Source organism: Trachurus trachurus, assembly GCF_905171665.1.
Source record: "Trachurus trachurus genome assembly, chromosome: 23".
Classification (NCBI taxonomy): Eukaryota; Metazoa; Chordata; class Actinopteri; order Carangiformes; family Carangidae; genus Trachurus; species Trachurus trachurus.
Window position 1 is genome coordinate 10,713,861 of NC_139912.1, and position 17,090 is coordinate 10,730,950.

The 17,090-nt window shown below is 45.2% G+C and overlaps 2 protein-coding genes across 2 annotated transcripts in view; both read left to right on the forward strand.

Annotated features, from left to right (window-relative positions):
• LOC311006903 (sodium- and chloride-dependent GABA transporter 2-like) overlaps positions 1 to 17,090 on the forward strand; it is a 48,974-nt gene that overhangs the window by 30,483 nt on the left and 1,401 nt on the right. The window contains exons 7-13 of the mRNA XM_083999926.1: positions 10,754 to 10,883; positions 11,224 to 11,355; positions 12,766 to 12,869; positions 12,972 to 13,099; positions 13,571 to 13,683; positions 13,770 to 13,907; positions 14,044 to 14,137. Coding sequence (XP_083856052.1) covers positions 10,754 to 10,883; positions 11,224 to 11,355; positions 12,766 to 12,869; positions 12,972 to 13,099; positions 13,571 to 13,683; positions 13,770 to 13,907; positions 14,044 to 14,137 — 839 coding nt within the window. The remainder of the gene's footprint in view (positions 1 to 10,753; positions 10,884 to 11,223; positions 11,356 to 12,765; positions 12,870 to 12,971; positions 13,100 to 13,570; positions 13,684 to 13,769; positions 13,908 to 14,043; positions 14,138 to 17,090) is intronic.
• Positions 126 to 9,106, forward strand: LOC311006462 (sodium- and chloride-dependent GABA transporter 2-like; the record flags this gene model as incomplete). The annotated part of the gene is made up of 5 exons (XM_083999307.1): positions 126 to 172; positions 484 to 676; positions 1,074 to 1,208; positions 8,705 to 8,845; positions 9,009 to 9,106. The coding sequence occupies exons 2-5, from the start codon at positions 502 to 504 to the stop codon at positions 9,104 to 9,106; spliced, it is 549 nt and encodes a 182-aa protein (XP_083855433.1). The 5' UTR covers positions 126 to 172; positions 484 to 501.

A 17,090-nucleotide genomic window follows, 5' to 3' on the forward strand; every position in this document is an offset into this window, starting at 1 on the left:
TTGGTTACATGCCAGCAGGATGCCAGCTGTCTCCCACAACTTTGAACGTAGTCCTGTGGTGGGTGGGTGGGGGGGGGGGAAGAAAAAGACTGTGGCAGGCATTTTAGGCCACTCCCACATGAAGTCTTTTCCTCAACTTCTCTCAGACAGTTGTGCACGGAAAAATCTGCCGGTGAGTAAACTTGAGCCCTTAATGTTTCAAGTGGTTAGAATAATATGATTGGCTCAGATTATGTTTTTCAGTGTTTTTTCTTCTTCAATATACAGTATGTTTTTGAAGTCATTATTGCATTTTGACATTTGATCATAGAGTGTCACATTCTCTTTCTGTTGGAGAACCGGAGACTTGAATACAAGCCAGTGTGAGCTGTTATGTGAATACAAGAACTGTCAATACAATTGTGAAGACTTTTGTTCAATGTGTGTCTGAGAAGAGCACATGAAAACAGGTTTGCATTTCACTCAGATGTCTTCTATGTGCAGGGAACCGACTGAGAGACCATGGGTAGGGAAACTGTCGAAGGAGACTCCGATAGGAATGTGGAGCCAGATGAAGGGGTCCGTCCAAGGGAGAAGTGGGCCAACAAAAAGGAGTTTATTTTTTCGATGATTGGATTTCTCTTTGACATGGGACAAATAGGCAGATTTGCCTTTTACTCTCACATATTTGGAGGAGGTGAGGGACTGGTTGCGGGCATTTGTGACCTTTTGTTGGCGGGAACCTATAGGTTGGGTTTGGCAGACAGCCTGAAAATCTGTCTGTGCCTGACTATGAGTTTGTTTATACTTGTTTTTCCAATGCAGCAAAGCCTGTTCATATATGTTGTGCAACATAATACATGTCATATACAAATGCATAAGAAATAGAAAACTGTTAGGTGAAAAGACGAAGAGGACACTCAAAACTGTAAATCTGTCAGTTTGATCTCTGTTATTCCACTTGCAGCTAGTTACATGATCAGTTTTCTCAATAATCCTTGACTATGGAGAAGTTTGTTGCTTTGCAGCCTATGTTTTTAGGAACTGTCAGTTCATGCTTGTATAGTAACCCCCTGCTTTACATCTCTTTTCAGTTGTTTTTTTGTACGCTTACTGCGTCTGCCTCTTCTTCATTGGCATGCCCATGCTCTTCCTGGAGACAGCATTGGGTCAGTACACGAGTGAGGGTGCAGTCACCACCTGGAGGAAGATCTGCCCCATGTTTCAGGGTAAAACAAAAAAGGCTTGGGTTGTTTGTTGAATTGGAAATTCTTAAAATGTGTAAATAGTTGGTAGCTCAGTTGGTAGAGCACCCGCCCCATGTGTTGAGGCTACAATCCTCACTGCAGGCGGCCCCGGTTCGAATCCTGCGTCGAGCGGCCCTATCCTGCATATTATTTCCCCCCTCTCTGCCTCCCATTTCCTGTCTCTCTCTCTCAACTGTCCTGTGCATTAAAGGCAAAAAAGCCCCCAAAAATATACCTAAAAAAATGTAAATAGTAGGACATAAAGGCTTTTTTACTAAACTGTTAAAGGAATAGTTCAACATTTTGGCAAATTGGCCCATTGCCATAATCGCTATAGTCATAGCAGTAGGTTCGTTACCTTTATTTGTCAGTGTAAACTATTTATAGAACGGCGGAGCAGAGCCGTGAGCTGCTCAGAGCTACGCTATGGAGGCTAATGGGATCTCGTTGTTTCTCTCATCAAACTCATCAAATACACAATCCAAAAACACTCTCGTGGACAAGATGTGACCTGCACATTCACCACGCTTTGAGATAATAATGGAACGTGTTGTTTTAGAGGTAAATACAGAGACTGCTTGCTGAAAAACTGTCCCTGAAGGCAACGCACATCAGCTGTTTTGCATCAATTTACCTCTAAAACGACTCCGTCTCGTAACGTTCTGTTATTATCTCATAGCGTGGTGAATGTGCAGGTCACATCTTGTGTGTTTTGGAGTTGTTGGATTGTGTATTTGATGAGGGAAACCAAGAAATCCCATTAGCCTCCATAGCGTAGCTCTGAGCAGCTCACGGCTGCGTTCCGCCGTTCTAAAAATAGCTTACACCGGCAATTAAAGGTAACGAACCTACTGCTATGACTATAGCGATTATGGCAATGGGCCAATTTGCCAAAATGTTGTCTTAAATCCCTTTAAGAGTCATTCCAAATGGATGTTTAGGAGCAGGGTTTTAAAGCAGAAGTAAGTGGAATGTTTGTGTTAACTCATTGAGTGCCAACCATGGAATTTCTCGTTTTTCGTTCCCATGCGTTGAGTGCCAAAAACGGAATTTTTCGTTTTTTGCTTTTTTTTTAAATTATGAAAATAGACACTTTAATACACATTATATGTAAATTTGGGGACTCTACGACGAGGAGAACTGAAATAGATGACGATCAAAGTCACATGACAGCTCATGATCTGGAAGTTTTTATCATAACTCAGCTTCTGCAAACGGAGTTCTGCATGTGGATGCAGCAGCTGCTCCGCTGCTGCTCCGCCCTCACCTGTGCTGCTGCTCCAGCTGCTCCAGCAGCTCAGAGCAGAAACAGGAAGCTCTCAGCCCACAGTCCGCCCGGTCTTCATCTGGAGCAACACCGTGTCCTCCCCAAAGTCCTCCCGCGGTAAAATCTGATGGTCTCTGGACCAAAGCAGACCGGCACCACCGACCCGTACCACAGACGGACCGCGACCACCGGCGGGACCGGTGTTCGCGAGCCGCTGTGGCCGGCAGAGCCTCACGTTCCGCGGCGAGAGGCTGTGACACGGCGCGGTGCGTCTGTGTTATTGTTGTTTAGTGGCGCCCCCCCCGCCCCCGATGGTGGTTTTGTGAATAGAACAACAATTGTTGTGTATATTTATCTTATACGAGCCCTTTGATCCAGAAATGCGAGTGTCAGAAGAGCGACAGACACAAACAGAGCAGCTTTCATAAAAGACGCTCTATCTCCTTTTCTAGAAAAAAAGGAGGGATTTTGGTGAAACCCAGCCATGTTTAGCTTGACTTTTCTCAGGAACGGAGGCACGTAGAAACAAACGGTTTGTGGTCACTTGAAGCATAAAGTTAAACCTTTCAATTGAGCTACAGTATGTGTTGGTGGCAATAATATAGAATACACAATGGCTCTAAAATAAAAAGTCAAAAATGGTCTAAATTGCCGGTACACTTGACTAAAACTTTGGAAAGGAGCGTGGCACTCAATGAGTTAATATAAGTCTTAAATAGTTATATCTTATGACAGCAATCACTTATATAGAGTGTTTGGTCTGAAACTCGGGTCTGTCAGTCACTCTGCTCTGCTGTAAGCCGAGGAGAAAACTTTCCTTGTATCCTACAACCTTTATCCAATGAGGAGAGAGAACGGCATAAAGGGGCGGTCCTCTCTGTGTGCGCAGCCAAGGGATGCGCGTGAATGTGGTGACATAGGGACGAGGGCGGGGACTGCTAACTCCATCGGCTGACAAGAAGTTAGCCAAAACGACCGGATTTAATAAAGTTAAACTTGAACTTGAACCTGAACTAGAACTTGTACTTGCAGGCTAATTTTCCCCATTATCTACATTTCAAACAAAGCTCAATTTAAATAAATGGTTAGTCAAAGCAGGGAACATTTAAAGGAGACGGGCCGTTTTTTTTTAAATACGGTTGTTTACTCACCCATATAACTTTGGTGTCATTAGGAGTCTTTTGGACGATATCACTCTGCGGCCAGAGGGGGACTCTGGCACACATACTGTCTGGGTGTAAAACAGCTTTAACCCAAGGGCGGTATAGGTGGCGCCACGATAAAGTCCTCCTCTCACTCGCTGACACCATAGAGCGGGAAAGAGTCAAGAAGAGGGCAGCAGGTACAGCTACAGGGAGAACAATCACCTTTCTTAGAGAAGGAGCCAGGCCCCCTCCAACATCAAGAAGGAAGTCCAACATCCGTCAATCTGCAAGCTCCTGGGAGATGAGGGTTGATGTGGGAAGGAGGCTGCAGTTTCCGGAGGTGGTTCAAACAACCCTCCGGCCTGACATCGTGCTGTGGTCAACTAAGGACCAGAAGATAATACTGGTTGAACTAACCGTTCCATGGGAGGAAGGCTGCGAAGTGGCCCATGAGAGGAAGGCCTTAAAGTACCAGCCCCTTATCCAGGATTGCAGAGACAAGGGCTGGCAGGCATGGTTGTTTCCCGTGGAGGTTGGGTGCAGGGGCTTCCCAGCCAAGTCGGCATGGCGCTTGATGTCAGCTCTTGGCGTGGACAAGCGGAGCAAGAAGCAAGCGGCCCGGAGGATTGGGGAGGAGGCGGAACGCGCCTCGTGTTGGATTTGGAGTAAGCGTGAGGAGGAAAGCTGGAGGCCAGGGGCAGGTGGGCAGTGAGCTGGCCACTCACTGCCGGCCCACCAACCGGAGAGTGTTGTGGTTGAGGGCCGAAACACTCAGTGAAGGTTGTGCACCACCTGATGACATCTGCTCCTGGCCTAAGGCTACAGCTACCTACTAAGGTAGCTGAAGAAGGCACCCACAAGTGTATGTCAATAGCTATCTCTGGATTACCAGTGGCATCTAGGAAAGACTAGATGACAACCGAGAAAGGTCGGTGACGCTGGAGAGACAGCTGACCTCCAGGAAAGGCTGGCGCGGGTGCACAGGGCTAGCAATCCTGTGGGCAGCACTCGCAAGAGGGCACCAACCCAAGCTACGAATGAACAAAATGAGCAATACCCCCAGAGTCTCCCGAGAGGGGGGGCGGAAGAGAGACTCAAAGGGACGGACACACCGATATCGGCCAGGGCAAGAAACACGACTATGAGAAAGCTAAAGCAAACAACACTAACCGGGGAGGAATTTACTACCAGGTGCTACTGCGGGAAAGTTTGCAGAAGTACCAGAGGGCTCAGGCAACACCAGAGCAGGTCCAGGTGTGGAACAGCAGCGGCCCAAGTGCAGCGCACAGACCCAAGGTCTGGTCAGACGATGGAGAACTCCAGCCAGGTAGCAACCCACAGCGCTGAAGATCTCTCCGCACTTGAGCAGCCCCAGCACCAGAGACCAGCCCACACAAACCCTCCCCTGGTTACCCCGATCCATTCGGCAAGGAGAGAGAGGATCAAGTGGCCAAAGATGTCAGATAACACCATCTGGATGCAGCTCGATGACGACCTTGATGGCATCCTGGAAGCAACCTCATCAGGCCCAGCGCACAAGAAGGTTGACTCCATCACAACCATAGCATACAACCTTGCTAAGGAACGGTTCGGGACAATGGAGCGGAAAGGGCAGCCACAACAGCAGAGGGAACCTAACAGGAGGGAGAGGGAGATTCGCCACCTGAGGAGCGAGATAAAGGCACTCAACAAACAGTACAAAACCAGCTCACCAACTGAGAAAGAGGGCATCAAAGACTTAACAAGCAAGCTGCGGGAACAATTGTGCAAGGTCAGGAGAGCAGAATACCTACGGCAGCAGCGACGGAAGAAAGAGAAGAGGCGAGCACAGTTTGTCAAAGACCCATACAGCTTCACGAAGACTCTTCTTGGCCAACAAAAATCCGGCACACTCTCCAGCTCAAGGGCGGAGGTAGAAGAGTTCCTTTCGGAAGCCCACAGCGATGCCAACAAGAGCCAGGGTCTGGGAGTCAACCGCAACATCTCGAGGCCTGGAAAACCAACAACGGAGTTGAATGTGAAGGAACCCACATGGCAGGAAATCCAGGACATCGTCCGCAAAGCCAAATCATCAGCAGCCCCTGGCCCTAGCGGTATGCCATATAAGGTGTACAAAAAATGTCCAAAACTTCTTCGGAGGTTGTGGAAGGTCATGAGGAAGATCTGGGCCAAGGGCACAATTCCACCAAGCTGGAAATTGGCAGAGGGATGCTTTGTCCCGAAAGAGGAGGGGTCCTCCACAATCTCCCAGTTCAGGACAATCTCCCTCCTGAATGTAGAGTGTAAGATCTTCTTCTCAGTGCTGGCAAGAAGGATCACCTCGTATATGACGCAAAACCACTACATCAACACATCCATCCAGAAAGGTGGTATCCAAGGCTTTTCTGGCTGTCTGGAACACACTGCAATGATCAGCCAATTGATTCGAGAAGCAAAGCAAAAGAGAGGCGACCTAACAGTTGTCTGGTTAGACCTTGCTAATGCTTACGGGTCAATCCCACACGATCTCATACAAGAAGGACTTGACCACTATTACATCCCAGTGGCAATCCGAGACATGATCACCAGCTATCTTGCTGGATTCAAACTCAGGTTTACATCAGCCCTTTTTACCACCAACTGGCTGGACCTCCAAAAGGGGATCCCTACAGGGTGTACCATCTCCCCCATCTTATTCATCATGGGGATGAACCTTCTGATAACAGCAGCAGAGGGCATAACCCGGGGCCCTAAATTGGAGTCAGGTACTGTCCAGCCAGTGCTGCGAGCGTTCATGGATGATATCACAATAACAACCGTTACCCACGTCCAAGCAAGATGGGTACTGGAAACTTTGGGCAGTGTTGCCTCGTGGGCAGGGATGCTGTTCAAGGCCAGGAAGTGCAGACGCTTGATTATAAAGAAGGGCAAAGTTACCAGCAAGTTCTGTCTCCAAGTCCAGGGTGAGGTCATTCCATCCATCGAGGACAGTCCGATAAAGTACCTGGGGAAGTGGTTCAATGCATCGCTGACAGATGGCACCAACGTTGCTGAGGCTGTGAAGCAGACTGAGGAGTGGTTGAAGAAGACTGACAAATCTTTACTTCCGGGCAAGTTCAAGACCTGGCTGTACCAACACAGCCTCTTGCCCAGGCTCCTTTGGCTCTCCACCGTCTACGAGTTCCCTATGACTGCTGTGGAGGCCATTGAGAGGAAGACAAACAAACATCTACGGAGATGGCTGGGTATTCCCCGAAGTTTCTCTTCAGTGGGCCTCTACATCCGGTCTGGGCAGCTGCAACTCCCCCTGTCATCAGTCGTGGAGGAGTACAAGGTGGCAAAGTGCAGAGTCGTACTTAGCCTGAAAGGTTCCAATGATGACCTGGTAAAACAAGCAGGGGTTACAACTAGGTCCGGGCGCAAATGGGCGGCTGATAAAGCTGTGGAGCAGGCAGTGAGCTCACTAAAACTGCGAGACATCATCGGCAACCAATGCGTCCACCGGCAAGGCCTCGGCTCTGCTCACTTTCAATCGTGGGGAGGAGCAAGTGCAAGGACCAGACGAGACATGGTGCAGGCGGAGGTTCGGAGCAGAGAAGAGGAGAAGTGGACAGCTAGGGCAGTGGAACAAGGTTCCCAGGGAGCTTGGACAAAATGGGATCTGCCCAAGCGCAAGGTCACGTGGCAAGAACTGTGGTGACTGGAGCCCTATCGCATCTCCTTCCTCTTGAGATCCGTGTACGATACCTTACCTTCGCCATCACATCTGCACACATGGGGACTGAGAGAGGATCCACTTTGCAAACTCTGCGGCCAGAGGGGGACTCTGGCACACATACTGTCTGGGTGTAAAACAGCTTTAACCCAAGGGCGGTACAGGTGGCGCCACGATAAAGTCCTCCTCTCACTCGCTGACACCATAGAGCGGGAAAGAGTCAAGAAGAGGGCAGCAGGTACAGCCAGGCCAGGCCCACTCCAACATCAAGAAGGAAGTCCAACATCCTTCAATCTGCAAGCTCCTGGGAGATGAGGGTTGATGTGGGAAGGAGGCTGCAGTTTCCGGAGGTGGTTCAAACAACCCTCCGGCCTGACATCGTGCTGTGGTCAACTAAGGACCAGAAGATAATACTGGTTGAACTAACCGTTCCATGGGAGGAAGGCTGCGAAGTGGCCCATGAGAGGAAGGCCTTAAAGTACCAGCCCCTTATCCAGGATTGCAGAGACAAGGGCTGGCAGGCATGGTTGTTTCCCGTGGAGGTTGGGTGCAGGGGCTTCCCAGCCAAGTCGGCATGGCGCTTGATGTCAGCTCTTGGCGTGGACGAGCGGAGCAAGAAGCAAGCGGCCCGGAGGATCGGGGAGGAGGCGGAACGCGCCTCGTGTTGGATTTGGAGTAAGCGTGAGGAGGAAAGCTGGAGGCCAGGGGCAGGTGGGCAGTGAGCTGGCCACTCACTGCCGGCCCACCAACCGGAGAGTTTTGTGGTTGAGGGCCGAAACACTCAGTGAAAGTTTGTGCACCACCTGATGACATCTGCTCCTGGCCTAAGGCTACAGCTACCTACTAAGGTAGCTGAAGAAGGCACCCACAAGTGTATGTCAATAGATAGAATAGATCCATTCTTTCTTTTGGAGACAAAGATACGTAACATACACAATGAAACATAACAAAATATTAGTGAAATGAACGAATTTCGCGGCAAATAATGTGTTATTTAGAGGCTGCAGTTCGGTGCCCCGATCACTCCCACTATATGGATATACATGGCTCTCGAATGGATCTAAATATTATCTGAAGGACTTCTAAAGACACCACAGTAATACAGTACAAGTGGGTAAACGACCATATTTTATGCCAGAAATAAGGTCCAGGTTGTATAAAACTGCACTTCTCCTTGATAGTTGGTATGTTATGGTGTTTTTTTGTGTAGTTCTTTTTTTACTGACCGTAAAACCTGTCATGTCAAACCAAATAATATGTAACTGTATGTATACATACAGTGTAGTCCAGCCCAGTGGAGTTGTTGCATAACAGGATAAGACAGCAGTGAGAAACTTTCACTAACTATGTGACAACTTTCTGTGTTCTGCAGGGGTTGGGATTGTATCCCAAGTGATTGTGACAATAACCAACATCTACTCTATAGTGGTGCTCTCATGGATTATCTTCTACCTTGGTAACTCATTTCGAAGCCCTCTGCCTTGGTCCACATGCGGGAACAAGTGGAACACCGGTAAGGCACATCTGTGTCTTATTAGCTGTATGGAATTTCACAAACACACACACTTCCTCAATCTTGTTTCATAGGAAACAAAGACAAATCTTCCTTCACATTTTAGTATTTTGAAATGTGCACCATCAATCTCATCTTTATCTCTCTTTCTTCTTTCTTATAGAATTATGTCACAACTCTTCATTTCCAAGAAACTTCTCCTATGAGGATTCATCCTCTGATTATGGGCAAGTTATATCTTTATTATTGCGGTGTACCTGATAAACTGTCTCTAATTTTTGTCGCACACACTGAACTCATAGCGGGGATTCATCATATTGACGCACGTGACACATTAAAAGAATATTAAGAAATACATTGTCCTAAGCTTCCACAGGTTTAGCAGCTTCAGGACACACCTCTGCTTTTATGTTTTCAGACGAGGGGGATCTTACATCTGTTTCTGTGATAACTAATTAGTATTTGCTCCATTACCTTAGGACAGTTTAGGGGTGAAAAGCACACATTTACTAGCCTGGCTCTCGCCAGACCCTTGTAGTTCCGCAAAGCTCCACCAGAGGCGCTACGCTCAGCTTCACACAAGGGTCTGGACTCGAGGCCAATGCAAACTTCTTCCCCGGAGCAAAAAATAATGAACCAATCAGGATCGCCGGGCGGGACTTTCTGAGGTGTGACGTAGCGCTGAAGCGACTGTTTGAGTCAAACAACAATGGCGGCTCGCAGTGAGTGGCTGAAGTAGCACATCATTCAAGATAACGGACAAGTGGTTTATCCAATCACATACAAGATTTTTTTTACAAGGCCCCGCCTTCTGAAATGAATCGCCTATGGAGCAGTCCCAGACCCTTGTGTGGAGCTCAGCGTAGCTTTGCGGAACTACAAGGGTCTGGCGAGAGCCAGGCTACACATTTACACCCACCTGCACATTTAGCACAAAGATTAAACACACGGAATCAGCTAGCCTTAATCTGTCTGAAGATAACATTAAAGCAGAAGTAAGCAATATTTTTGTGTTAATATAAGTCTTAAATAGTTGTATCTTCCGACAGCAATCACTTACATAGAGTGTTTGGACCGAAACACGGGTCTGTCAGTCACTCTGCTCTGCTCTGAGCCGAGGAGAAAACTTTTCTCGTATCCTACAAGTTTTATCCAATGAGGAGAGAGAACGGCATGAAGGGCTGTGTGTGCAGCCAAGGGATGCGCCTGAATGTGGTGGTGTAGGGACGAGGACCAATAGATCCATGACGAGGGCGGGGGATGCTACTCCATCGGCTGACAAGACGTTATGGTGCGTTCAAGGCAGCCCGTAACTCGTGTTTTTCCGACCTGTGAAGTCGTACCAGTTCGATCTGGTACGAGTTCACGGGTTCAAAGTCGTAAGTCGTGACTTGAAGCTGTAATTTACGGTTTCAAAAGCCTGCCTGGAACGCAGCATTAGCCAAAACGACCGGATCGCTTACTTCTGCTTTAATAATAGATAATAAATATTGGTAGTAGTCACTTTACTTACCTACCTGTCATTTTTCCAGAAATGTCATCGAGAACAGGGATCAGAGTCCAGCATGGGAGTACTGGTAGTAAGTAACACACAAAACACATCCACAGACACACCCAACATCTTTAAACATAAAAAAAAGGCATTGACACAGCTGAAACAGCTTTCCACATGATAATCCCCTGATTTGGTGTGAGAGGAGATCACTTGCTATATGCATCTGTGCTACATCATGGAAAGAAATGTCAGCTCTTTTCCCTGCATTTTTTTTATAAAAGTAACTGAAGCCATCCAAAGTAAACTGTTTTTTTTCACTTTTGTTGTATATGGAGGCTATAGTCAGAAGTCCTGCTTGTTATTTGCAGACAATTATGTTTGTGTATGTGTGTTAATGTATCTCTGTCTCACAGTAATCGTGTGTTAAGAGTCTCAGATGACGGGTCCCTGGGTAATGTGCACTGGGACCTGGCTCTGTGTCTCCTGCTTGCCTTGGTTATATGTTACTTCTGCACATGGAAGGGAATCAGAATCACAGGAAAGGTGAGTATTGTTTTAGGATACAGGGCATTTGGTTGCAGTCCCTCAATGCACAGTCTGCTGTCTGAAGCTTAATTTCTCTTCTTTGTTTTGGTAAATGAAACAAAATAAATTGACCGTGCACTCAATGTAATTGTGTCTCTATATAGCACTTGAAAATCACTGGAGATTATTGCAGAGACCTGAATCACAAGATTACTCTGTATTTGCTTGATATGGCATTGGCAAGAGTGTACTAAAACATTAGCCATGACAATTTTACTTACAGCTTCTACAGACATGTGTATTTTAAATGCATTTTAAACTGTAAAAAAAATGTTTGTGTGCATTTTTATGGTTGTAGTTGGTGTACGTCACAGCCACATTACCTTATGTGCTACTGGTCATCCTCTTCTTCCGCGGAGTGTCACTCCCAGGAGCTGCAAGTGGCCTGATATATTTCTTCAAAGATTTTTACAAGGATTTGAATATCTCAGTAAGAAATTAATGTCATCATGAACTGTTTGCTTTGCTTTGCTTTGCATACACAGTGCAGCCCAGGGCTCTTACACATTTCAAAAAGTTCTCACGCTCACACGCCACACATGACATTTCACACGCTGAGAAGTTTTAAAACTTGCCGCACATAATTTTGTAGGGTAATAAGGCAGATTGTCTTGAATTCTTGAATTGGCGGAAAATAGTATTTCTTTTTGCTGGGTAAAGTCTGAAAATAGGTTTCTGCAGCGCTGAAGGTGCGCGTTCCACGAGTGTACACGAATGCTCTGAATGCATGCACAGGTGACAGACTGCCCACAGAGCAGTATGGGGAATTGCCAGCTACGTAGCCTAATGAAGCAGCAACATTTTATTTGGTTCATAGAATTTGGAAGTTGGCAGTTTTATAGATGATAGATCACAATCCATCCACGTTCAACATGATTGGATGGTGTTTTTACAGGATTGTCCGTTCCACAAGTGACTCACATTTTTCATTTTTGTGAAAAAGCAGTTATTTTAATTGGTTGCAATCAGGGTGTGAAGAGGAATTCCTGCAGTACAGTAGAAACACTCCAGAAAAAGGTCTCCTACCTTTAACAAGAAAATCCAACCAAGATCCATTTTGTATTTGCCTTTTCTTTTGTTAGAAGGCAAAATGGGACTCCTCCTATCAGACATTGATGTGTTGCATCTGTGAAACAGCTATGAACCACCCCACTGTGGGAACCACACACAGTACTCATGGAAAAACACAAATGGGAAAACAAAGAATATATTTTGGCGTAAGGCTGAAAACAGATGAAAGCAGTTATGGGACAAGAGTTATGCAATACTAGATGCTCTTAAAAAAGAGACGTGAAAACAGACCTGTTTTTAATGAGTGTTGCTTAAGTCTCTGCTCAAACTGCACAGGAAATCACGAAGGAACTCCAGCCAACATCTGGACACTGTTACTGTATATGTGTGAATGTGTCTCCTTGTGCATTTGAATGCACCTGCATGTATGCAGGGAAGCCAAGAGGACTTTCAGATAAAGGACACAAGAGTTTCCTCTTTGTCCAGTGTGAGTCACTCAGAGCCGTTCATGCACCAGTATGTTCATCTGGAGTTTTGCCAGCTCACGCCATCGTGGTGTTTCTAATGTTAACCACATGGTGCCAGCACCAGGACCACAACCCCTCCCCCATACACACACGGGGCACATTCTTGTAAATACAACACACACAAAAGCAGAAAAGAACACACATACACACACAAACACAAACATGTACGCATACATTCAGCTGACAAATGGTTGATGAGAAGCATATGGACCGGATTATTTCAACAATGTGAACTTTCAAGGAAACTCTCATATGTAGTTTACAAATACAAATAAAGTTTCTCATTCTCATTCCTTCTCTAGCTTTGGATTAATGCAGTGCATGAGGTGGTCTTCTCCCACTTTCTGTCCATGGGAGTACTGACTACACTAGGAAGCTACAACAAATACAAAAACGACTGCTACAGGTCAGTGCCCTTACTCACAGACATGTTACTCTCTCAATTTTATCAAATGTGCATGTCTTTCATTTTTGTCTTCTTCGACCTCGTCTTGTTGTTCTGTTGCAGGGATTGTTGGCTACTATCTTCTCTGGTTGCCGTCACCAATTTTTTTGCTTGTATGGTTGTGTTCTCAATGGTGGGATTCTTGTCTGAGCAGCTGGAATCAGACATGAACGAAGGTTTTCTTGAAGGTGGTAAGTCTCTTCCTTATTATTTAGCCTTCACTCTCGAGGTCATGCAATAAATGTAGGCATTAAAGAATCCTAAATTAGTTGTTTTTTTATCACTGTTTATTATTTTTGTTGCTGTGAATGAGGGCAGTATGGACAACAACCACCGATGTCCACAAGATGGCATCTTGTCCTAAGATACGTAAATCTGAAAATGTTTCAGTTACTGTGACAAGTAACATGAGGATAAATAATGTAGACCTTCCATAAAACAAAGTAAAGTGTTTTTTTTTAACGTTGCAAGTTATCAAACTAATTAATAATATTAAGAGAAAAAAAAGTCTGAGAGGTCAGCATATGATAAGTATGATGAGAAAAAAGTCAATCATCTTCCACAAAAAATATGTTTATTTCTTTCTGTCTGTTGTTTTTGATTTTCTATTGTGAATTTGTTTGTTTTACCCATGAATAAATGTATTCATGTGCTTTCTACAGGGAACGGGCTGTTCTTCATAGGTTTCCCCAGGATTCTGACAATGCTGCCTGGCTCATCTTTTTGGACTTTTCTCCTCTTCTTCATGTTCTTCGTCTTGGCACTAGACAATCAGGTACATATCATACAGCACAGAACAAATCAAGGTCACATTCTAGTTACTACACAAAGACGGTAATCTCCCGCTCTGCGCCCACACAGTGTCTGTACATGGACAGTCTGGCCACATCCATTACAGACCTGTTCCCACGTTACCTGAGGAGGCCTCTGGGCAGAGAGATACTGGTCCTGGTCATTGCTGTCGTTTCCTTCCTGCTGGGGCTGCCACTCATCACTAATGTAAAGTAAAAACAAGTGATATAATTATAAAAGTGTAACAAGCTGGTTATGTAACGCAAAGTTAAGGTTACTGTACAGTTCCTCCTCTCATTCTGACTGACCTTTGTTCTACATGTTTTTTCTGCTCATGTTTCAGGGGGGGCATCACCTCGTTCTACTGAGTTATCATTGCACCATGATTACCTATGTCATCATCGGTCTTGAGGCTGTCATCATTTCCTGGGTCTATGGTAAGTCATGCCTTTGGACCAACACCAAAGTGATTTACTCACCTCGAAAAGCCTGAAAACTACTTTCTTCTAAATATCTGATTGACTCTTCTAATAAGGTATAACTTTGATGCCAGTGATCTGTGATAACTTTTAGTTTATTATCCTTACACCAGGGGTGCTCACACTTTTTCAGCCTGAGAGCTACTTTTAAAGTGACCAAGTCAAAATGATCTACCAATTTTTGGTCGTTCAGTTGGTCGGACTATGCGGCTGGGGGGAGGGGGGGGGGCAGCTGCATTTACCGTGCGACTAGTGGGAAACACTGATCAAGCTGTGCGTACGCACAACTCTGCGCAATATTCCATTGATAAATCACACCGGACCCAAGAATGGTGCAGACATGAACACACCTCATATTCCACCCCCAGAATGCCTCAGCACAACCATATGGTCAGCACGTGCATAATTAAGTAGCCATGTGCTCTGTGGAGCGGCAACAAAGTGACAACAAAGACAACGGGCGGAGAGCTTGATTCACCCGGAATGATGCTTCGGCGGACGGGACCTGCCCTCGCTTTTGAGGTCGGTTCTTTTACAGTCTATGGGTCGGTTGTGAGAAAAATGCCTGCTGTCCAGACAACTGTGTTTTTAATTTTTTTCTTTTTTTTTGTTCTTCATCACGCGATCGACCCAAATCGATCGCGATCGACGTAATGAGCACCCCTGCCTTACACTATCAGCACAATCAGCAGTGCGCAACATTCAGATGCCAAAATGAGCTCTATAATATTTCCTCATCTTACTTAGACTGCAGCATTTGTTCCTTCAACTAATCTGTATCTGTATTACTGTAATCGTATCTGTCAGAAAGCTTCAGATTAAAAAAAGAACTAGAAAAAGCATTTCCAAGAATGGAAATGGTGTGACTGCTGATAGCAACTGAACGCTGTTGCAGAATTAGCAAATAGTGCAAGCAGTGATCACCATACAAATGTTTGACCAAGGTCGGAATCGAACCCACAACCTCATGGTCATTAGACTTCCACTCTGCCTCTAGGCCACAGTGCACACACAGTTGCAGAGACTGTTGTCTGTTAATGATCTGCACTCTGTCTCACTCTGAAGAAACACTGTCAACATCAAGAAAGCTTGAGAGTCAACCTTGAATGACTTAGAATGAAAATTTCAGTGAATTTCAGGCTGAGAGCAGCAGTTTCAACATGAAGCAAGTTATCAGAAGTCAACAGAGGACAACTGGGAAAATAATTCACTATAATTGTTGTTGAGGCAAGAGTTGAACCAGCAACCTTCAGGTCTCCAGACCAGCAAGCTAACCACTAGGCTTCAGACAGAGACAGTATGTGAGGGGTAAAGAAAACCTTTGATACAATGAGCTTTATACTATGAGGAATCAAAGACTGTCCAATGACAGCTGAATAATTGGAATCAAAAGTCAAGCAATGATGTGAAATGACTAAGGCAGGAATCGAACCCATGACCATATGATCACTAAACCTTTACTCTGCCACTCGGCTACAGAGAGCACACTGCTTTCAAGACTGTTGTCATTCATTGTAATGTGATGATGTGCTGCAAACTGGTATGAGTTATCAAGGAGATAACAAACACCTGTAACCAATTGAAGGCGGGGGAGGAGAGCAGAATTCAACATAACATAACATGAGTTCTTTCCTTGGATTCGAACCAGTGACCTTAGGGTTGGCAAGCAGCCACCCTAACCCCTACACTACAGTGGAGTTGTGAAGAAGACTGTTGTCTGTTAATGATATGCACACTGTCAACATCTAAAAAGTTAAATATTTTTAAAGTATAAATAGTTAAAAAGAGAAAAGTAATGCCAATAAAGTTAAAAAAAAGCTGCACAAAGTATGAAGGACTAGAAGAAGACCGTAAAAAGGCGGAAGAAAATGGCCAAACAGAAGAACAATAGTGTGACTGCTTCAGCAGTCACACTAACAACTTTGAAATCTACATTTTATTTTCATCTTGAGTAAAACAGCTCCTCTAACAGCACAAAAAGGAACGGAAGGAAGTAAACAAGACTCTGCATCAGATTTTGTTTGAGAATATTTAGTCTGTTAATTTACAGATGCAATGATTTCAAATTAATTTGAAACACATTGGGAATTGAAAATTTGTGAGCACCAAAAGCTTTCTTTATTATTTTTGATATGATTCTTATTACCAAATATTAGGTGAGAGGCCTAACACCTCGCTCATATTTGTCCAGACTTTGCACAAAGACTTGGGAAAAAAACCAAGTCTGACTCAAGCAACACATTGTGCGGTGTTATATACTATTTGTTTGATTCCCACTGAGCTCTGTAAATTTAGTAGACAAAAAACAAAGGTTTTTGACTATTACTAGTATTTTACCAGCATGATTCATTCAGTGCTTCGCCTGAGCCGAGTTTATCCTGAATCAGAGGGATCAGTGCTCTGCCTACTGGCTCCATCTATCACTTGTGCTACAGATATTAATCTTTCACATCCATGTACGTCTTCTTCTGGATCTCCTTAGCTCTCAGCACTTCCTACACCTTCATTATCAGCACATTTACTGGCTAAATTGCATCACGTGGGTGGAGAGTTCCTCTCTGTGTATCACTTGTGGAAGCAATATATTATTATAATTATTATACATTTCTTACAAACAGCCTGGCGATGTGTTCAGTTTCTCTGACATAGACAGGTGCATTTTCATTTCCACACAAGAGTCCAGACGCTGCAGCAAAGCGATGCAGAGTGAGATATCGATCGCTTTCCGCATCTGCTTCCTCCTCCCAGTTTGAGTTGTTTAGCCACTCGTTGGCCCGCCCTGCCTCCTCAAGCTGAGTCTGTGTGAGGTGTGAGGATGTGTCTTCTCCTAAATTTAAACGAGGTCACTCACTTATCCTCGTCCACAAACTTGTGGTTAGTTTTCAGGGTCGATTTCTGTCTCCTTCATGGA